The sequence below is a fragment of the Heteronotia binoei genome, chromosome 13, assembly GCF_032191835.1.
Source record: "Heteronotia binoei isolate CCM8104 ecotype False Entrance Well chromosome 13, APGP_CSIRO_Hbin_v1, whole genome shotgun sequence".
NCBI classification, from domain to species: Eukaryota; Metazoa; Chordata; class Lepidosauria; order Squamata; family Gekkonidae; genus Heteronotia; species Heteronotia binoei.
This window is the reverse complement of record NC_083235.1, coordinates 73,852,776-73,876,073: the sequence shown is the minus strand read 5'-3', so window position 1 is coordinate 73,876,073 and position 23,298 is coordinate 73,852,776. Positions and strand designations below refer to the sequence as shown.

General features: G+C 44.2%; 1 protein-coding gene across 6 annotated transcripts in view; it reads left to right on the top strand.

Moving 5' to 3' along the window:
• SEPTIN9 (septin 9) overlaps positions 1 to 23,298 on the top strand; it is a 382,955-nt gene that overhangs the window by 205,938 nt on the left and 153,719 nt on the right. For all 6 annotated transcript variants that reach the window (XM_060253401.1, XM_060253398.1, XM_060253404.1 and 3 more), the window contains one exon: positions 11,831 to 12,487. In XM_060253401.1, coding sequence (XP_060109384.1) covers positions 11,831 to 12,487 — 657 coding nt within the window. The remainder of the gene's footprint in view (positions 1 to 11,830; positions 12,488 to 23,298) is intronic.

The following is a 23,298-nucleotide window of genomic DNA, read 5'->3' as shown; positions in this document are numbered from 1 at the left end:
TGTCTTCCACCTGTTCAAGGCTAGATGATACTACAATAACTTCAAACAGAGCCAGAATGACCCAGCTGAACCTATTAACGAAAATAGCACTGTAATTACAAATCCAAGAACAGAACCTGGAGAACAATGAAAACCTCAGACCCTAGAAAGACTTCGATTTTGAATCACCCACTTCTCTTTCGTTCTTCCTTCTTCAATTTGAAGTAAGTCTGAGGCAGCAAGCCCTTAAGGCTTTGATAACTCCACTGTAAATCCACTAGCAACTCATGCAAACCTAGCAATGCTGCCCAGCAATGTTCCCTCTAAGCTGAGTTAACGTGAGCTAGCTCACAGATTTTTGTCTTGGCTCAGGAAGGATGACCCCAGAGCACAATAATTTATGCAGTAGCTCACAACTTTAATACCAGTAGCTCACAAAGTAGAAGTTTTGCCCACAAGACTGCGGTTTAGAGGGAACATTGCCCAGTATATTTCCTCAAATTAATATTCACTGAATTAAAATGTACTAAAATGAACAACAATATCTGCAAATCCACTAAAACAAACTAGCTAATCTGAATTACAGCTACCAAGTACAAGAAAAACTAGTGGTTTCTCTCTCCCTCCCTTTCTCTTTAAATTTTATAAGCAACAACTCTCCATGCAGCAAAGTAATATAGCCAATCCTCTCCCCCCTTTCCTCCCTAGTTTCTCTACAAGCTGACCTTTTTTGCGCAGTTAAAAGCTGCTTTGGTGTGTGTGTGTGTGGGGGAAGTTGTTCAAGCTTGTGATGCAACAATAAGGTATTCCCCTGCTTTGTCCTTAGGAAGCAGGGTTCGCTTCTAGCCTGATGATCAGGGTCAGATCTGGGAAGGAAGTCGATCAGGGAAGGCCTCGTAGTGGGGGTAAGGGGTGAACCAATGGGGTTTTTGTTGTTGTTCATTTTAAAGGGGATGAGTTGATCCCTCCCTCCCCCCAGCAACAACAATATGTGCTGCTATGGCTGCTTGAAGCTCAGGTGCTTCTGCTATCTCTCCGGGCGCTCAGCTGAGCCCTAGGCAAACTGCCAGCACTGGTGAAACCAGGAAGACACTAGAGAAGACATGGAGCAGCCTGACCAAGACAAGACAGCAGGCAGGAAGAGCGTTGTGAAGAGTCTGTAAGTGGAAATCCAACAAGAATCACACTGCCAGAACCTACTGGCTGCACTGCTTAAATTATCCTAGGCGGGCTCAACGCCATCACTATGCAGAGCTCACCAGAATTCAACCTGCCCAGTCCTGCTGCCGCCACCCCAGCTGACGTGGAGCTGGCAAGGACACTCGTCCAAGGCTCCCACTTTTGCTGGACGCCTAGCCTGTGTGTGGGGGGTGGTGGTGGTGGTGGTGAGAATGCCTCCTCCTTTAGTTCTTTTCTGCCCACATGGCCATCCAGCCTTTTCAAGTTAGTCTTGGCCGTGTTTGCCTTGACAATTAATGCCTTGGTGCTGGGTCATCTGGCCCACAGAGCACTCCCACAAACTAAGTTGACCGCCTAAAGAAACTGGTCTGTGGGTGGTCCATCAAAAGTATGATCACATGGACTGGGCAAATAGACCACAAACCAGCTCCCAGTCCATTACACAATTTAGGTCCCTGGGCCTGTCGGTACCCATCCTATCCACCATGGTGTTCAGCTATTTTCCTTACTGGAGAACCAGTTCCCCAAGCCAGTTCAGAGGAAGAAATATCAGGAAATACTAAATTAAAAAGCCAAGGATGCAATCTCTCTCTCTCTCTCTCTCTCTCTCTCTCTCTGTGTCATTGTGTTTGGGGGGAGTGGGAAGTATGCGCTAATAAATGCATTGTAGGTCAAAATAAGTTCTAGTCTCAGCTGCCTGACATTGATCTGAATGTTGCCTGTTTCGCATTTGAACAGATTGTTGCATGTAGCCTTTGTTGTCGTTCAGTTGCACAGTCTTTACTGTTGTCCTATACTTTCTTTTCTTTTCTTCTTAGTCATATATACTTTTCTTCTTTTTATCTCTTATAAGTTTGACTACTTGTTTTAATAGCCAGTGCCTGTTCTCCTCTGTTGAGTAGAACATGATGAGTGATGGAGGTTGGGTGAGGAAGTACCATGGGCCATCAGTATTTGTATTTGCTTGTGTTTGAATAATACTTTAATAAAATAAAATAAAATAAAATGGAAAAACATGACTTTTTGAGAAACTTTACCCAAGGCTCTATATGGTTGCAAAGTGAATGTGGAAAGCCCTGCTGTAGTAATCTATTACTGAGAATTGGAAGATTGACAGAGTCAGTAAGCAGACTCTTTCAGCTGGTTTCTAGTGACAAACCCAAGAGAGACTAGTAATGTGCCACCCATTTCTTCTTTTGTCATGGGGACAATATTACAGGCTTCCAGTAGGAGTATCATGCGATACTAAGTGTTGCATGGAAATACAGTAATGATTTTGCTCCATCCGATAGTGGAAAAGCAATGCAGAAGAGCACTAAAAGATCTTGGAGTGGAAAGAATCCCTGTAGGGAAGTCCGGAGGCAGAGCCCTTTGGACCACATTCTGTTTACTTCCCTTTCATTAGCCCTGGGCAGGATGAGCTATTTTTGAATCTTCTTCTTTTCCCCTCCTCCCCCTTTAGAGACTTCTCTGCTTCCTGAAGCCTTTTTCTATGCATTCCTTCTCTCCTGGGCTTCTGTTAGTTTTGGAGTAAGATTAACTCTAGGCAGTAGCAGAAGGAAAGAGAAACACAAGCAAAGCAGCAGGAAATCTGAAGTGAGAATAGTTTGGTCAAGGGGCTGAGGCAGTCCTAAACTCTTGAGTAATTTTAGCTTTCCCAAAATTCAGGAGTTGGGTTTTAACTAAATTGCTATTTTTTTCTGCTGGCTGTGAGAAAATATGTATCTCATTTGTCACTCTGCTTAGTCAGTCCTTGGAAGATGAAAATTTGTCTGTTTCAAATATTTGACTATCCAAGAAAAATCTTGACAAGAGTGTGTGGTTTGGAATTCTTTCACTGTCCCGCTTGATCCACTTGTTGCTCCTTCATTTAAGTTAGCCTAAGGCACAAATCTATTCTAGAAGTACTGTATTTTTCGGACCATAAGGCACTCCGGACCATAGGACGCACCTTCCTCCTGGGGGGCAATCCGCTGCCTCTGCCTCCGATCCCGGCGCTTCCCCCGCGCCTGCCTGCCTGGCTCCAGCTTCTTCCAGCAAGCGCTGGGATCACTCCACGCTGCCCCCACCGCAAACCCAGCACTTCGCGAGCGCCGGCTGCAGAGAGGGCAGCGTGCTTCCTCCCTGCCTGTCTGCCTGGCTCCAGCTCTGACGCTTACAGCAAGCACCAGGATCGCTCCCTCCGCCCTCCGATCCCAGCACTTGCTTTAAGCATCAGAGCTGGAGCCAGGCAGACAGGCATGGAGGAAGCACGCTGCCCCCTCCACAGCCGGCGCTCGCGAAGCGCTGGGTTTGCGGAGGGGGTGGGTGCTTCCTCTGGGATAAGAGGCGGGATAAGAGGCGGAGGCAACGGATTCCCCCCCCCCCCCCGAGGAAGGTACCTTCGCTCCGTAAGACGCACACACTTCCCCCCCCACCACTTTTTTTGGGGGGGGGGGAAGTGCGTCTTATGGTCCGGAAAATACGGTATATATTTTTGGTTGCTTTTCAAGACAATGACTTGATCTGAAGACACTTCAAGAGGCATAGTGAAACAAGTCCCGAACTTTAGGGGCTGTCTTGCTTGGGCTACTGGGCTAGGGAATATCTGACTATACTGATTATATCTGACTATACTGCGGCAGGAACACAGGGAGGACTTCACTAAACAGTATGGCTACAGTTTCTAGACAAAGATGGTCAATCACAATAAAACAGTTTTGTCCAAGTAAAACAGTTCTGTTGGGGAAGTTAGTATTCAGGCTGGGTTGGCTGGCAGATGTGAGAACTTTGTGCTGATCTCTTGAACTCAGTCTCTCACACACTGACAGATGGGATCTCTGTACTATACAAGAGTATGATTTTTCCTTGTACAGTTCATGTTACCTGTTTCCACAATAACCCAGAGCCTTCTGTGGCCCAGCACAGATAGAGGGGTCATCATTATTCATAATTAATGAATGCCCAAGTATGACTGGTTATTACAAATCAGAGAAATTAATCTCCGCCCTCCCCACCACAGCCTCTTGCTCACTCAGCTGTTTAGCTCACAGGCCCTCAGCTTTCTCTTTCCTTCCCCCATCTTTCAACTCCCTTCACACATTGTTCCTCTTTGTACTAGGCTCTGGGAAAGGGTTTTCTCCACTCCAGCTCTCTTCAACCCTTGATTTGTTGGCTTCTCCATTTCTCAGGTCCCTAATTCTGTAACCATTGCCACTCCATCTTTCAGGGCCCAGCCTGGCTACTTCCGAAGCTCGCGTTCCTTGATTCCCACTGCCTGCTGAGACCCTGCTCCCCATCACATTGGGATGAGTTTTCCAGTGATCTGGATGGACTGCAGATTCTCATTTGGATGCTTAAGAGAAATAATTGAGATTGATTTGCAAACTTTTCCCAGGCTAACTTGTTCATCCCTAGCTTATAAGAACGTATGATACCATTGCCTCATTACCTCATTTGTTGGAGTTCTATGGTGCTTGTCTCTGGGGTTCTTTTTAGCTTATTGCTCAGTGCTTTTGAAACTCTCATTACTCAATGCAATGTTGTCCTCATTTGATAGCAATAAAGACCTGATGTTTTCTGAGTGGTAGTTTTAACCGAGTAGACACTTAACCTCTTTCAAGAGATAATGTGTCTCATTACCTAGCAAATGTAGTATGTAAACAGCCATTTATTTTAATTGGCAGTAATGCACAAACCAGGATGGGTTAAGTATAATGTTCCAAACGTAGTGTGATGTCTCCAGACAGCATAGGCTGTGCTGCACATATACCTCTGCCAGCAATGTGTCAGTGTGATTCCACAATAATAGCTTTGTCATAGCAGATGCTGTCTCGCATAGTTTGTTTCCATGTGGCTTTGAGACTTCCTGTCTCTTGACTTGAGGCCTTCGGGTATTTAAAGATTATGCCAATAATGAAATAGTTCATAATTAAGTGTGATGAATAATGATTTTAAGGGGAAGCGCTTCTCTGCTAGTTTCCCCCTCCGCAGTGGATTTGTGTGCAGCCAGAATTTCTGCTTCAGGAAGTTTACAAAGGGATACCTTGTGGCTGGCTGTACATAGTCCTTGAACATTGTTTCGTTTAATACACAAACTATGATATAGGCCAGCTTGAATGACTAGGACTCCTCTGTGGTTTAGATGAAGGGTTTCGTATTCCCTCAGTGAATCTGCTCCCTTTTTAAACTGAGCACAACTGCCGTGCTTTGAGTACTCCCTGCTAGTTTCTTAACTAGTTGCAGATGAAAAGAGAGCTCTCAGTGTCTGTAACTGCACTGCAAGGCAATCTTTCGGATCCCCGTGAGAGAGTAAAAGGGAAGGAGAGGAGGAAGTACCATGAAAGCTGAGACGGTTGCGAATGGCTTTCTCCGTAATGTGACTTAAAGCTGCATGAGAGTTTGGCAGAGATTGCTGAGAACTTCAGCTCTGTTACTTTGCAGCCGTATTCTGTGACTTAGTATATTTTCACCATAGTTGCAGATAGGTGAAAGTTTTTTCAGAGTCCATGTTGTTTTTCAGTCGCAGTCAAGTCTGACTCTTTATGACCCCATGGACAAAGTCACGCCAGGCCCTCCCGTCTTCCACCATCCTCCAAACTCTACTCAAATTCGTGTTAGTTACATCAGTAACGCTGTCCAGCCATCTCATCTTTTGCCGTCTCCTTCTTCTTTTACCTTCTGTCTTTCCCAGCATCAGGATCTTCTCCAGTGAGTGCTCCCTTCTCATTTGGTGGCCAAAGTATTTGAGCTTCAGCTTCAGCATCTGACCTTCCAGGGAACAGTCAGGATTGATTTCCCTTAGGGATTCTCACGATTCTTCTCCAGCACCACATCTCAAAAGCATCTATTCTTCTGTGCTCGGCCTTCCTTATGGTCCAGCTATCACAGACAAACATTACTACTGGGAATACCATCGCTTTGACTATGCGGACTTTTGTTGGCAGGGTGATGTCTCTATTTTTTATTATACTGCCCAGGTTCGCCATAGCTGTCCTCCCAAGGAGCAAATCTCTTTTAATTTCATGGCTACAGTCACCATCTGCAGTGATCTTGGACCCCAGAAATGTGAAGTCTGTCACTACTTTCATGTCTTCCCCTTCTATTTGCCAAGGTGTGATTGGGCCGAATGCCATGATCTTAGGTTTTTTGATGTTGAATTTCAAGCCTACTTTTCTGCTCTCCTCTTTCACTCTCAACAAGAGGTTCTTTAGCTCCTCCTCACTTTCTGCCATTAGAGTGATATCATCTGCATATTTGAGGTTGCTGATGTTTTCCCCGGCAATCTTAATTCCGGCTTCTGCTTCATCCAGGCCAGCATTCCGCATGGTGTACTCTCCATATAAATTAAATAAGCAGGGTGACAACGTACATTCTTGTCAAACTCCTTTTCCTATTCTAAACGAATCAGTTGTTCCATATCCTGTTCTGACAGTTGCTTCTTGACCCTTATACAAGTTTCTCAGGAGACATGTGAGGTGGTCTGGTGCTCCCATCTTTTTAAGGACTTGCCACAGTTTGTGGTGATCCACACAATTAAAGGCTTTAGCGTAGTCAATGAAACAGAAATAGACGTTTTTCTGATACTCCCGTGTTTTCTCCATAATCCAGCGAATGTTGGCAATTTGATCTCTAGTTCCTCTGCCTCTTCGAAACCCAGTTTGAACTTCTGGTAGTTCCCGATCTTCATACTGCTGAAGCCTAGCTTGTAGGATCTTTAACATGACCTTGTTGGCATGTGAAATGAGTGCAATGGTGCGATAGTTTGAACATTCCTTGGCATTACCCTTCTTTGGGATTGGAATATAAACTGATCTTTTCCAATCCTGTGGCCACCGTTGTGTTTTTCAGATTTGTTGACATAATGTGTGCATCACTTTAACAGCATCATCTTTTAGGACTTTGAATAGCTCAACTGGGATACAGTCATCTCCACTCGCTTTGTTGTTAGTAATGCTTCCTAAGGCCCATTTGACTTCACACTCCAGAATGTCTGGCTCAAGGTCAGCGATTTCACTGTCATAGTTATCAAGGACATTGAGATCCTTCTTGTATAATTCTTCTGTGTATTCTTGCCACCTCTTCCTGATCTCTTCTGCTTCTGTTAGGTCCCTACCATTTTTGTCCTTTATCATGGCCATCTTTGCACGAAATGTTCCCTTGATTTCTCCAATTTTCTTGAAGAGATCTCTTGTCCTTCCCATTCTGTTATTTTCCTCTATTGTTCTTTCAGGAAGGCCTCCTTGCTATTCTCTGAAAACCTGCATTCAGTTGGCTGAATATTTCCTTTTCACCTTTGCCTTTCGCTTTCCTTCTTTCCTCAGCTATTTGTAAAGCCTCATCAGACAGCCACTTTGCTTTCTTGCATTTCTTTTTCTTTGGGATGGTGCTGATTGCTGCCTTCTGTACGTCATGAACCTCCATCCATAGTCCTTCAGGCACTGTGTCTATCAACTCTAGTTCCTTAAACCTATTCTTCACCTCTACTGTATATTCATAAAGGATGTGATCAAGGTCAAACCTGAATGGCCTAATGGCTTCCCCAGTTTTCTTCAGTTTAAGCCTGAATTTTGCAATGAGTAGCTCATGATCTGAGCCACAGTCAGCTCCAGGTCTTGTTTTTGCTGACTGTGAGGAGCTTCTCCATCTTTGACTGCAGAGTATATAATCAATCTGATTTCTGTGTTGCCCATCAGGTGATGTCCATGTGTGGAGTCGCCTTTTTGGTTGTCGGAAGAGGGTGTTCGCTATGACTAGTTGGTTCTCTTGACAAAACTCTATTAGCCTTTGTCCGCTTCATTTTGTTCTCCAAGGCCAAACTTGTCAGTTGTTCTGGTTACCTTTTGACCTCCCACTTTGGCATTCCAGTTCCCTGTGTTGAGGAGGACATCTTTTTTTGGTGTTAATTCTAGAAGGTGTTGTAGATCTTCATAGAACTGGTCCACTTCAACCTCTTCTGCATCAGTGGTTGGGGTATAGACTTGGATTACTGTGATATTGAATGGTTTGCCTTGGATACAGACCAAGATCATTGTGTCATTTTTGAGATTGTATCCCATTACTGCCTTCCTCACTCTCTTATTAACTATAAAGGCCACACCATTTCTTCTATGGGACTCTTGCCCACAATAATAGATGTAGTGATCCTCTGAGTTAAATTCACCCATTCCCATCCATTTTAGTTTACTGATTCCCAAGATGTCGATGTTCAGTTTTGCCATCTCTTGTTTGACTACCTCCAGCTTACCTTGATTCATAGATCTTACATTCCAATGCAGTATTGTAATTTGCAGCATCAGACTGTTCTTTCGCCATCAGACACATCCACAGCTGAGTGTCCTTTCAGCTTTGGCCCAGCCGCTTCACTCTTTTTGTGGTTACTTGGACTTGCCCTCCGCTCTTCCCCAGTAGCATATTGGGCACCTTCTAACCTGAGGGGCTCATCTTCCAGCGCCATATCTTTTAGTTGTTTGTTATTGTCCATAGGGTTTTCTTGGCAAGGATACTGGAGTGGGTTGCCATTTCCTTCTCCAGTGGATCGCATTTTGTCTGGGTTCTCAGCTGTGGCCTGTTCATCTTGGGTGGCCCTGCATGGCATAGCCCACAGCCTCACTGAACCGCGCAAGCTCTCTCACCACATCAAGGCAGTAATCCTTGACAAACTTAGTATATTTTAACCATAGTTGCAGATAGGTGAAAGTTTTTTCAGAGTCCCATACTAGTTTGCAATTCCCGTGCCGGCTGGTTAAGTATCAAAGGCCAACTGGGGTGGAGGGGGAGTGGGGGAAACAGCACGGTACTGGAAAGGGTCCCTCCCCCAGAGTCCTGGCCACCACAAAGGAGGGAAAGAGGAAGAGCCTGCACAGCCAGCACTTGCTTGTAGCTGGGGTGCTTGCCTGGAAGGATATCATAGGTGATTGCTTTTGTGACAAAGCTGTTTTATGCCAGTTGACTGGGGAAAGATCAGCGTTTCAGATGCCTCTTCACCTTTTGCGTTTTCTGCAACCACATCCATTGAAAAACAAAATACAAATAACTGATTTGATGCCAGTTCTCACAGCCGTGCAAAAAATCCAGGTTTTTGTTTTCTATATAAGAGCATAACACGTGTGTGTGTGTGTGTGTTTGTATGGAGAGAGAGCGAGAGAGAGTTTTAATCATTGCATTTATGCAGTTTTATAAATCTCAAGTTAGGTGGGATTTCGTTTCCTCCTAGTTTGCTTAAATGAGGATAGAAAAAAGTACATTTATGTAACACCCCCGACAAGGGGGCTCCTGAATTATTGTGTGCCACAGCAGCTGCATTCAGACCATGATGGTTGAATGTTACTGAAACTCCTGTCATATAAAATGTTTTGTTGACCCTGAATGCAGAAAATAGCTGGACAGGTTTTTTTTCCATTGCTGCTTTTCTGGCAAGGTTACACTTCAAGGGCTTTCAAGAGTTCATAGACTTCTCCTTCCCAGTGGGGTCCACTTATTTTGCTTTGTTCACTTTCTTAAGTATGTAAGGAAGCCACTGATGGTACAAATTTTATAACATATGAATAGTCAAGTTATGAACCCAAAATATGATGGATGAACCATCTCACAGGAGGTTTGCAGATGTCTCAAATTTGCATCCTGTCGTACATATATATTTCAAATATGTCTGTCTTCAGTGTGTTTCTGAGCATTGCCCTATAATTATGTTAACAAGATGACTAAGCAAAAAAAAATGTGAAAAGCACTCTCAGGGTTTCCAAGGGCTTCCTGCCTTGGAAGGAAGAATTTGAGAAGTTCTGTTGTTGTTTTTTTTATCTGCACTTTTCCAGGAAAAATAGAGGTTTAGAGATCTGCAGCACATGTAGAGTATATGTCTAGTAAACCAGAACCCTTTTTTGTCTTCTGAATAAGAGGAGGGCCATGATCTAGTGGTGAGTAATAACTTGGGCCAGCTACTGAGGCTATCCCAAAATTGTGAACTTCTGTGGCACTTATTTATTTATTTATTTATTAAATTTGAGACGTGTGTGTGTGTGTGTGTATTACACACAGTGTACAGAGATAAATAAAATAACCCTATTTATACTAATAAATTGAAACATTAGAATTACAATATTGTTAGAATTACAATAAAATTAGTCGGCTTGATCAGATGGTGGTCAACAGTTATTGCAACATCAGAATTTATGGAATGATGCTGATTTGAGTCTCCTGAAAGTGACCTCACATATTCCTTGCATACTATTTATTTGTATAACTTTTTAAAAAAACAAAAGCTTCTCTTCACTTCCAGTCTTGGGCATAGCTTTTACTCTTTGGCTTTCTCTCAGTGGCTCTAACAGTTATCGTCTCTTTTATGACCCCATATAAAACCTCAGAGGGATTCCAGTTTTATCAGGGATTGTCTTTTTGGCAGGGATATACATGGTCACCCTTATTTGAATTGGGTCCCAGGCAAATACATGATTGGCATGGAGCGTTTAAAAATAAATACTCTGATGAGGTATTGTAAATGTGATATTGGAACACTTCAAAAGTGATTCAGTTTACCCCTACTTTTATAAATTCATTCTAAATCAGTTGACAAACAGGATGGTCACCAAGCAGATTTAGGATTTCAAGTTTTCTAAAACCAATTACATAACAAACATGAGAAACAGAGAAATCTGTCTTAGTTGGTTATTTTTCTGTTCATGAATATATCTCTTACATGGTTTAGTCTTTTAGTCCAATGGGACATATAGAGGGGCCAGATTGAAGGCAACTAGGGAGCAGGCCTTCTCCACAATGGCCCCCAAATGGTGGAACCAACTACCAGAGGAGGTGCGAGCCTCAATTTTGCAGGGCTTGCAAAACCACCCTCTATCAACTCGCATTTAAGATGGCACCCGGAGATGACACCTAGCCATCTTATACACATTCTGAACTGTGGCACTTTAATTTAATTTATATTTGATAAATTTTAATTGTTTATTAACTTAATCTGAATTGTATCTAACTATTTTAATTGTTTTTAATGTATTGATGGATTTTAGTATAATCATGGTGTAAACCATGTCATGTGAGCCGCCCTGAGCCCGCTTTGGCGGGGGAGGGCGGGATATAAGAATAAATTTATTATTATTATTATTATATAGTTTGAGGGACACAGTACAATCAAACATTGCATTACTGACTATTGGACAAGTCTGGGGACTTGAACAGGTATTTGCTTGTGTCATAACCTTTCTGTGTTATTACACTCTACCAAGAACATAAGAAGAACCCTGCTGGATCAGACCAATGGTCCATCTAGTCCATCACCCTGTCTCATACAGCTCCTCTGGAGGGCAAAAAGACGGCATAGAGGCCAAGACCTTCCCCCGATGTTGCCCCATGGCTCCGGGATTCAGAGGTTTAGTGCCTTTGAATGTGGAGGTTTCCCTCAATCACCATAACTAGTAGTCACTGATAGACCATAAATCTCTTGAATCCTTTTAGAAAGCCATTTAATCCTGTGGCCATCACTACACCCTCTTGGCAGTGAATCCCACATTTTAATCACTCTCTGCATGAAGAATTTTGTCCACCCTGAGTCTACTGCCCGTCAGTTTCATTGCATGCCCTTGATTTCTAGTATTTTGGAAGAGAGAGAAAAACTTCTCTTTGTTATCTCTCTCCACCTCATGTAATTATATATATATATATATTTATTATTCTTATCTTTCAGCTCTGAAGAGATCTTTTGAAGTTGAAGAAGTAGATCAGCCACCAAATCCTTCCACTCCTCAAAGACGGACACCTAATCCCCTTGTTAGGTCCTCAGTATCAAGCTCTACACAGAAATTCCAGGATCCTGGCACCAGAAATTCTGAGACCCCTTCCAGACATGTGGAGTCTCCTGCACCAAGGTCGCCCAAATCCTCTCTGAGGAGAGTTGACCTTTCTGGACCAAAACATCCTGAGTCAGTGTCCAGAAGAACAGAAATCTCCATTGATATTTCATCTAAGCAAGTGGAGAACTCCACATCAGGAGCATCAAGATTTGGCCTCAAGAGAGCAGATGTATTGGGGCATAAGCCTGTTGAGACTGCTACAAGAAGGACTGAGATCAATATAGGCAAGCCCCAAGATCAAGCTCTTCGCAGAATGGAAGTTCCCTCAAAGATTCCTGAGCCGACACAACGAAGAGTTGAGGCTAATAGTCCACCTGTGCTAGATGTTGCTACCAAGCGTATAGAAATCCAGGTACCAAAATCTTCAGAGGTTCCAGTACCACCAATTAGACAGATTGAAAATGTGGAGATTTTCCAGACCAATCAGCACCTGCCACCAGAACCAAAGCTTCAGTCAGCAGTGGCTGAGATTCCACCAAAGAGCCAAGAAGGTAAGCAAAAGTGGGACTGTTTTTTTTTTTTTTTAACATTTTGCAGTACTTTACCTGCATATAAATGTGCCTGTGTTTGTGTTTCTCTATAGTGACTGTTTTGTCATAAGAGTTACTGTCAGTTGCTGTTTTTTAAATAGTGAATGTTCATGCATACTTTTTCACAGCTCAGTTATGTTTGGTCAGTACTGGTGAGTTTGAGGTCCGATTTGTCCATCTGTATTAAATGAACAGCTTATATTGTTGTTCTTCAGTCGCACAGTCCAACTCTCATAGGTGTGTCTTTGTATTTGTTGGAGTGGGATGCATGCTCAGGTTCTCTCATAGAACATCCAGGCTACCAAGAGAAACTGGCCTGTAAAGAATATTTGATTTAAAATGGGTTTCTTGTATGCCCATATAAATTCATCAAATTGTTGTTGCCACTTCAATAACCTAGCTTCTGGAATTTCAACTGGCAACATATGGTACAGAAAAATATACTTTGAGAGCAAGAAATCTGTAATTAAATATATTCTGTCTGGCCGCATTAACTTCATTTTTTCCCCAAGAGGACAGTTTTCCCAGAAGCTGCCCTTTCAAGGACAACTCTGTGAGAGCTATGACTGACCCAAAGCCATTCCAGCAGCTGCAGGTGGAGGAGTGGGGAATCAAACCCAGTTCTCCCATATAAGAGTCCACGCACTTAACCACTACACCAAACTTGCTCTCCTTTCTTAGCAACACCTGAAAAATTGATGATTTTTTTTAAAAAAACAATCTCTGATTGGCTCAAATGGGCCATGTGAATGGTATGAAAACCATCACTGTCTAATTATAGGCTTAATTTCCATTTAGTGAGGATGGTACAAAGCAGATCTGGTTCAGCGTGTGGCATTGCAGTGTTACGCTGTCAGTAGGATCAGTGAGGAAAGAAACAAAAAAAAGTCACTGATGTAGTGTATGTATAAATTGTTGAGAAGCCTTCAAAAAGTAGGAGGAAAGCCTTTTTTTGGGGGGGGGGGGGGGGATTTTTCAGCCTGAAGTCTTTATTTCTTAGGTAAAAAGCAACCAGGGTTGTCATTTGCCTTATCTCTGTTTACAATAGAACAGATATTCTGGAGATGAAATGGTATTAATCTAAATGAGGCAATCTGGTCCACCTTGCAAAGCCCTCTGTATAATATGAGTTTCCATCAGGGTTGAGATAAGCATTGTATGAGTCTGAACTCTTCATTGGAGTCTACAGATGGACCTTAAGCTATAGAGTACAGCAGGCTGGAACAGCAGGCTGGAAGAGGGGGTGCCTTTATTTAAAAGAGGCTTCGGTATCCCAGGGCAGCTGTTGAGAGTACAGTTTGAACAATGAAAGCAGCTGTCTAGGAAGAGATTTAAAGCATGAGACAGCCGCATTCACTGAGATTAATACAAAAGCGGCTTTTAGCTCTAAGGAGGCCCTGTGTCCAGTATAAGAGATAAGAACTGAAGGCAAATGACCATGAAAGATTCCCCTTGCACACTTCATATCTACTCTTTTCTGATCAAATGTATAACATCGGGAACAAAGCTATTGGTGCTGTTTCTTTCTCTAAAACTGCCCAAGTTCCAATATGCTCCCCATCCACTACCACACTCTTGTTTATTGTCGCTTCTTTCTAGGCCCGTAGCTATGAGGGGGCCTGTGGGGGTAGAGCCCCCTGACTTCTGGAAGAGGCCCCCTGACTCTGGGGCCCCAAACAGCCCCTGGGGCCTCTGCCATGGCTGCATGGCAGTGGAGAGGTTGTTTCTGGGGCAGGGGGCATAAGCAGTCCCAGCCTCCGGCCTGAGTTAAAAGGCCCGCTGATCAGCTGTTTCGCAGGCCCTATAATTTGAGGGGGCTGGGGGCCCCTTCTGCTGCCAGTCCTGCGTGCTGTTTTAGTGGCAGGGAAGGGAGGGCTGTGGTGAGCTCACCGCTGCCCTCTCTTCCCCATCAGTAAAATAGCACATGGGCCGGTGGCAGAAGCAGCCTCCAGCCCCGTGTGAGTTAAGGGTCCGCGAAACAGCTGATCCGCGGGCCCTTTAACTGGCGCAGGGGCTGGGGGCTGCTTCTGCTGCCGGCCCAAGTGCTATTTTACTGGTGGGGAAGAGAGGGTGGTGGTGAGCTTGCCACAGCCCTCCCTTCCCTGCCACTAAAACAGCGTGTGGGTCGGCAGCAGTCGCGGCGAGCGGGGATAGGAGGGGTGGTGAGCGGGGGAGTGCTGTGGTGGTGAGCGAGCAGAGCGTGGCGGCGGGGGGCGAGCAAGCAGAGCACCACCATGACGGGTGGGGGCAAGTGGCGCACGGCAGCTGGGGGGCACTGTGGGGGGGGGGGGTTGCCTGCCTAGGGCCTATTCGCCCTAGAGCCACTTCTGGCAGCAGAAGCAACCCCCAGCCCCTGCGCTACTTAAAGGGCCCGTGGATCAGCTGTTTCGAAGGCCATTAACTCGCATGGGGACCTGCTTCTGCTGCCAGCCCATAAGTTATTTTACTGGTGGGGAAGAAGGGGTGGTGATAAGCTCGCCACTAAAGCAGCGTGTGGGCCTGCAGCAGAAGTAGTCCCCAGCCCCTGTGCAAGTTAAAAGGCCCGCGGAACAGCTGATTCACAGGCGCTTTAACTCGCCTGGGGGCTGGGGGCTGCTTGGAAGCAAGTTGGTTGGGGAAGCCTGGAAGCAAGTTGGAAGCAGCCTGGAAGCAGCCTGGAAGCAAGTTGGTTGGGGGGGGGGAGGGGAGGGTTGTGGCAAGAGACCGAGGCAGGCAGGGAGGGAGCCACTAGAGGGAAGGTCATTTGGGGCACTGGACAGGGCATCAGTGCCCCCCCCCCAAATGTAAATGCCACCCGACCTTCCAAATTCTGCCTACAGCCCAGCTTATTTCTTATATTTACTTAAAGCTCCAATATCCTCCTCATCACTACCACACTCTTGTTTATTGCTGTTGTTTACATTGTCTTCTGTTTCATTATGGAACCTTTCCTTGGCCTCAAAAGCTTGATGAGAGTTGCCCGCCGTAATAATAGTGATCCCAAGTCTGTGAGGACTTTGCCATCATCTTGTATACTGTTTCCAGCCATCATATTGTAAACTGTTTCCAATATTCCTTCATAAACAACCCAGAACCAGCTATCTTAGCTTGGGGAAGTCTAAAATTTGGCTTCAACACATACATTCTTCTCCTTTACTCCCAGGAGGGAAAGGCTGGTTTGGAGGCTGGAGTCTATGGCATTGTATCTGTCTGAGATCCTGCCCTCCCAAAGCTCCACCCTCTCCAAGCTCTACCCTTGGTTTACTGACAGAACCAAGCTTGGAATACTATGGTTGCCTAGCAACAGCCACTGAAGGAAAATTGAGACTTGGAGGGATGGGCCAATAGGACACAAAGAAAGCTTCCCCAGACTGGCTTTCCAGGCAGCAACAGCAGCCTCTTTGTGTGGCCCAGGTCTCCTCCAGACTTGCCACTACTTGAGGAAAGACAGGTTTTTCTTCACCAGGGAAGATGTGGCTGGGCTGGCAGTGGGTGGCATAGAGGAGTGGACCCAGCCAATTGGACGTAAGTACAGCTGAGTGGCAGTTGATGGGCTAATGGGTGATACAGTGAGCACCACGGGCCAATAGGAGAGTTGGAAAGCACTAATATCTACAATTTGCTGGATACTTCATCAGTTCTCTTTAAATTGTTCTCATTTTAAAATTCTGAGATTGGCAACCTTTATACCATGCTGGTAAAATCCCCCTTTCCAAAATTATGTCCAGATTGTAATATGTAGACATGTCCTGAAAAGCTAGCAGTCTAATGATGACAGATGCCATGACTGGTTGCTATAGTCATGATCCCTCCTAAGGAATAAACTAATTGACAAAACCAAGTTTAGAAAACTGGCACAAGGAATCTCACATTGTAAAAAAATTTCCTTTTCTGAACCTCATTCTAAAGGGCTGCCCTACCATTTATTCATGAAGTTGAGGGTAAAATGAGAGGCGGAAAGGCAATAGACCTCATCTACATTTTTCTTAATATTTGGGAGTAAAGGAGAAAACCCTACCTGTGTTTTATAACCCTAATGTGCACAGAATTGGAAAGCAGAGGTCAATTGTCTCAACAGAAAGAGTCCTGATCCACATTACCTCTATGCTCAGGGATAATATAACTAGAACATTCTGAAGAAGTGGATTTTTTTAGATACTATAGTTATTCTCCAGGCAAATGTGCTTGGCTTCCAGCCTCTGTGTCTCCCTCCCTCTCAGTTCATGTCATTGTACTTTGAAGGCATTGCATTCAAAATATGCAATGCCATGACTTCTGCATTCATGAAATATCCAAAGGGGAACAATAACAGGCTTCCTGGCACAAGCTTGCGCTATAGATGAATGAACCCCCTGATTTCAGTATGATCAGGAGAGCGATGACAGCTCGGTGGCTGGGCTTCTTACAACTTAAGTGACATCTCCATGCAAGGACACATGACTTTGGGTCAGAAGTTTTCCAGAGTCATCTTTTTGGAGCCAAGCATTCATCACCCACTGCCACTATTAGCGACTGGATTTATGGTTGTATTTTTAGCAGAATGGAAATGGGATTCTCCCCTCCCTGCACATGTACTAATATTATTCATAAGCATTTAACCCTTTTCTATTACTTTGTGTCTTCTTGATTTCCTCGGAGTGATCATGATTCATCTTGTGTTTCTTTCATTTATTTCTTGATGACCTGTAGTGAGATACCCTATTTCCCAATCATGATAGTACTGATTGCTGAGGTCTTGCTACTGTTTTTTTTGTTAGGGTCAACTAGAGCTATTAAAAGGCATGGAACTGCCAATGCTTGGGTTCCTTTGCTCGCTCTTCTTCCTTATGTTTACTTAAAGTTGCTAGAACCTAGATGAAAAGTGTTGTCTCTTTAATACAGCTTGCTGGCATGTTAATCTCCGTGCCATTAAAGGGTAAAACTACCAGTTTTCACACATAGAGCTTCTCTTCAAGTAATAGGATATTTTTCCAGGTCTGTTGACAACTCTGTGCGTTTGATGTGACATCACGGTGTTGTGTGTTTTCTCATCCATCTCTCACATTATGGACTGGGAGGTGGGAAGTACAGTGTAACAATATCTGAGTGGGTTGAGTGGGTTGAAGTTGAATCCAGCGAAAACAGAGGTCCTTTGTGTGGGTCGCGGCGCTCTGGGAGGGGAAATAGCTCTCCCAACTTTCGACGGCGCACCATTGGAACCAGCGCGCCAGGTAAAAAGTCTGGGTGTTTACTGGAGCCTTCATTATCAATGGAGGCCCAGATAGCAGCCACTGCCAAGTCAGCATTCTTCCATCTGAAGCGGGCAAGGCAGCTGGCCCCCTTCCTGGAACGCCGCGACCTCGCAACAGTGATCCATGCAACGGTCACCTCAAGATTGGACTACTGTAATGCCCTCTACTTGGGGCTACCTCTGTGCTGGACCCGGAAGTTACAGCTGGTGCAGAACGCGTCGGCCAGGCTACTATTGGGGCTCTCGAAATGGGAGCACATACGGCCGGGGCTGCGCGGACTGCACTGGCTACCAATTATCTACCAAGTCCAGTACAAAGTGTTGGTTATCACCTTTAAAGCCCTATATGGCCGAGGACCAGCCTACCTAAGGGACCGTCTCTCCCCATATGAACCCCAGAGGGCACTGAGGTCAGTGGGTAAAAACAAAATGACCATCCCTGGGCCGAGAGAGGTCAAACTCCAAAACACCAGAGTACGGGCCTTTTCAGCTGCGGCACCTGCACTGTGGAACCAGCTTCCGGAGGAAGTGCGGGCCCTGCGGAACCTCGACCAGTTCCGCAGGGCCTGCAAGACCGCCCTTTTTAGACAAGCCTATAATGACACTGACTGCTGAGTTGCCTGGTACAAAGAACCGCCATCTATAAGATTATCTAAACTGGCAGAACCAGCGCCATAACAGTTTTATTGCTGCCAGATATATTTATATATATATATATAGTGTAACGTAAATTATGTATTTTAACTTAACTGACTGGTTTTTATATGTTTAATTTTAATTGTTAAATTCAAGTTTTATTATTTATGTTAACGTGTAAGTTGTTGTTAGCCGCCCTGAGCCGCCTAGGCGGGGAGGGCGGGATAGAAATAAAAGTTGTTGTTGTTGTTGTTGTTGTTGTTATTATTATTATTATTATTATTATCTTGTTATATTGTAGTGTCTCTAACATGGAAGAAAGATACAAAACAGCAGAAAATGTTGGTTCTATAGTATCATAGGTTTCATTCATTTGATTTAACCATTCTTATTTGGTAAATATCAGTCCTTCAAACAGCATAACACAAAATCAGGAGGGATTTTTGTATCCAGCCAGAGAGGGTATTTGAATGGGCTAATTTCAAATGTTATGAACTTCAGTACAAGTTTATATATCGTTTGGGGAGGGACGGTGGCTCAGTGGTAGAGCGTCTGCTTGGGAAGCAGAAGGTCCCAGGTTCAATCCCTGGCATCTCCAAAAAAGGGTCCAGGCAAATAGGTGTGAAAAACCTCAGCTTGAGACCCTGGAGAGCCGCTGCCAGTCTGAGAAGACAATACTGACTTTGATGGACCGAGGGTCTGATTCAGTATAAGGCAGCTTCATATGTTCATATATATCTGGTATATGATATTCAGCAGTTATACAGTATTTCATTTGTTTAGGTGCACTATTGCATTCATTTTACAACAGCCTTGCAACTTAGATAATTATCTGCATTTTCAGAAACTGTGAGAATAGAGTTATCTTTGTGCCTCTTCCATAATCAGATGGATTCAGCATTGAAACTGGAGTTCTGTGTGGTACTAGCACTATCACATGCAAAAATTCATCTCTTCAGGCAAGAACCTGCCATAAATTAATCCAGGAAAGGGACTGCTTCTCTTTTAAATCTTCCTTCTTTTCCTTAACTTTCCATCTAGCGAATAATTTCCTGTTCACAGTCTTCAGTGGCATTCATGAATCAATAATTAATTATCAGTTTCTTGTTTCCTAGAAAGAAAGAAAACACTGGTTTTTAAAAAATTTTATGAGCCGTAAAAGATACTTCACCATTTTATTATACATGATCATAATAGTACTATAAGATAATATCAACTAATTAGTAGTTCTGATTGGGCTACAAAGCGAATAGCAGTACCTAACACCCCCTTCCTCTGGAAGTGTTTGAGAATTGACTCATGAATCGAAGAACTGAAGTTAAAAGGAGGGAGAAAAATAGAAGGAGTCATTTGCTCTGAGAGTCCTGAGTAGCGCTATGACTGTTTATTAGATATTCTGGCATGCAACATTTTAGAAACTGTCACAAATCAGGCTAGTAAACAAATGGAAAGATAGTACAGAAAATATTGGAATGCTGCAGATTGCCAGTAACATTGCCTGTCTTTTTAGTTAAAACTGAGGGAACAAGTTTGATGAATTATACTTTTAAAAGCTTAGAAGAGCTGTGTAAACAGATAAAGGACTGTGAAGGGTTAATTCTTCACAGAGCCAGAGAGCCTTGAGTTACAGGACATTCCAAGAGATCTGATTGGTTAGCATCAGCTGAGCAGAGAAACACTTCTGAACTGGATGCTGAGGAGAATTCAGTTTGATATCAGCCCTAGCTGAGAATAGTTGAGAAATGACAGTTTTGGATTTTAGCCTTTGGCTGATAGCAGTTTAACATAGACAGAGAACTGGGGGAAAGTTGGCAAAGAAGTTTGGGAAGTAGACAAAGACTCCTATTTGGGCCAAGGAAAGGGGATAGAGCTTCTAGTGAGAGAAGAAATTTCCCTACCCAGTCAAACAGGGAATTAGCTCCCTCTCCCCTGTACAGAAATACAGGAAACCAGACTCTTTTCCAAGTCTGAGCAAGCTTCAATTTGACCCGTGTAGGAGATATAATAACTGCAAGGACAAGGCTGGAGAAATCCAATTTTTGTCAGAAATGTGCTCATTCCAGTGAGACAGTTGGCTGCTATGGGTCACCACTTCAACCCACTGGAAATTTTTGAGAAATAGTGATAACCTTACCTTGTTACTAATAGAAATGGTGATAACCTTACCTTGTTACTAGCCTTGGCTGGGTTTATTTTAGCATATGTATACAAAAAGTTGTAGGCCTAATAGAAGGAGTTCCAAAAGTTATTGGAGTTCCAAAAGTCATTTTTCAGAGAGGGCTCCTTAGGTTAAATTTCTAAGACATAATATTTGATTAAATCCATAAAAATGCTATATTGTCATGTTCAAACATAGGCAGGCAAGGCAGTACTAAGGACAAGACAAGAGACATGAGGAACAAGGAACCAAATGGGGAGTGAGATGCCACTGCCTATCTCAAGCAAAGTCAGCTTCCTGTTTGTCTTTGCACATTTTATTGATTTTCAAAATGACAGCACAATAAAACCACAATTATAACCCCATAAAATACCCAGATCCAATATACCTAATCTCTGTCAATGATCACCCAACTTTTAGTTATCAGTTTCAATAAACAGAAAATTATAGCTTGTTGGGATGGAAAGTAATGATAGGGTATCATCTGCACAGAGCATTAGTTACATTCTTGGTTTGAATTTAATGCCTTTTGTGTTATCAGACTGCCTAATGGCACCAGCTAATAGCTAAAGAGCTATATCAAGTAACACAGCAGGAAATGGACAGCTTTGCCTAATCCCATGATAAGGGATTGATTCTGAACTGGAGCATAGGCAGCTATAGGGTTGCCAGGTCTGTGCTGGAGAATAGCTGGCACAGTGGGGTTTGGAGAGGGTAGGGACCTCAGCATGGTCCAATGCCATAGAGTCCACCCTTCAAAGCAGCCATTTTCTCCAAGGGAGCTGATCTCTGCCAGCTGGAGTTCAGTTGTAAAAGCGGGAGATTTCCAGGTTCTATCTGGAGGCTGACAGCGCTAAGCACAGTGCCGGATTAAACCCCGTGGAGGCCCCTAGGCTGTCAAAATCTCAGGGCCCCCTTTAAAATTATCTCAGAGTCTCAGTGCCACCGCTGCAGCCTGCAAGGCACCTTCTCAAAAGTCCCTTTGACAAAGCTGCAGGGGAGAGAAAGAGAGAGGCAAACTTGGCGATGACGCTAGCGGCAGCTGCACCAGGCAAGTTGGGCAAAGAGCAGCTCAGTTGCTGGCTGCATGTGCAGGCTGGGAGGGCTGCAAGCAGGGGGAGAATAGGAGTGGTGGAGCTGGCTTGGGGCCCCTAAAGGCTTGGGGGCCCATAGGCCAGTGCCTATTTGGCCTAATTGTTAATCCAGCCCTGCCTAAGCAGCTACAAGGACGTCTTAATAATTTCTTGTGAGATGGTCATGAGTCAAACTGAGATTCACCCTTCATTCTAGTTGGAGCCACTTGGTTTATGGGCGTATTTTAGGCCCATATTCCCATAGACTCATATGAATTTTTCCTATCTGATAAGGATATGAGAGTGGGATGTTAGGTAGGAAATCTTCTTGCCTGTTAGGGTTGCCACTTCAAGAAATATCTGGGAACTTCGGGGGTGGAGCCAGGAGACATTGGGGGTGAAGCCATTAGCAAGGTTGTGACAGGCATAACTGAACTCCAAAGGGAGTTCTGGCCATCACATTTAAAGGGACCGCACACCTTTTAAATGCCTTCCTTAGATTGGAAATAACGGATAGGGGCACCTTCTTTTGGGGCTCATAGAATTGGACCCCCTGGTCCAATGTTTTTGAAACTTGGTGGGTACTTTGGGGAGAGGCATCGGATGCTATGCTGAAAATTTGGTGCCTCTATCTCAAAAAAACAGCCCCCTCGGAGCCCCAGATAGCCGCTGATCAATTCTCCATTATTCCCTTTGGGAATCGGTCTCCACAGGGAATAATGAACAGACATTTCCCTCCTTCCCCCCTACTTTCTGATGACCCTGGAGTGGGGAGAGGGCCTCCAAACCGGGGGATCCCCTGTCTCCAGCTGGGGATTGGTAGCCTTATTTCCTGGAATGCTGAGCAGAATTTTTCCTCAAGGTCAAATGCACAGTGTAGAAAGAACAAAGTCATGATTATGTGACTTATCCTTATGTGACATTATCCTTATGTGATAGTAATTGGTTCTAGTAGCTAAAAAGGGTGAATGGCCATCAAGGAGCCAATGGACTGACCCCTGTGAGTCTCCAGGGCAGTTGCATGCAACTAACCAGAGTGTTATTTTAAAATACCTCTGTGTCTGACTGTAATTTATTATAAAGACAGACAGTGTATGAAAATACATCCAACAGATTACCATAGACCATACAGCAAACAAAACAAAAAAGCAAGCTTTGTCTACCTAATGCTGTTCAGCAGCTATGTGAGGCAGCACAAACATCCAGATGAAGGGCTCTAATAAGCGCAGCCTACGGTCCCAGCAATTGTGAAACCTAGAAATAGGCCTGCAGTCCATTAATATCTCAGCTAGCTAACCCCTGGAGTCAGATAGCAATTATAGTTTTGGCCCTCTAAGTTAGATGCAGTTGACATCTAATCACAACACACAGGGCTTCTTTTGAGCAGGAATGCAGTTCCGGCTGGCTTGGTGTCAGGGGGTGTGGCCTAATATGCAAATGAGCTCCTGCTGGGCTCTTTCTACAAAAAAGCCCTGTGCAAAACAATGGTGATGTCAGGTGGTGTGGCCTAATACACAAATGAGTTCCTGCTGGCCTTTTTCTACCAAAAAAGCCCTGACAACACATCTTCAGGAGAAAACTCTGGAAAATTACATCATCGCGCCTGGTCTTCCCCCCTCCTATCTCTGAAAATATGCACTCATGGTAAGCTAATTGTCCACTTCCACTCTGACCTTAACGATGATAGGGTACCAGT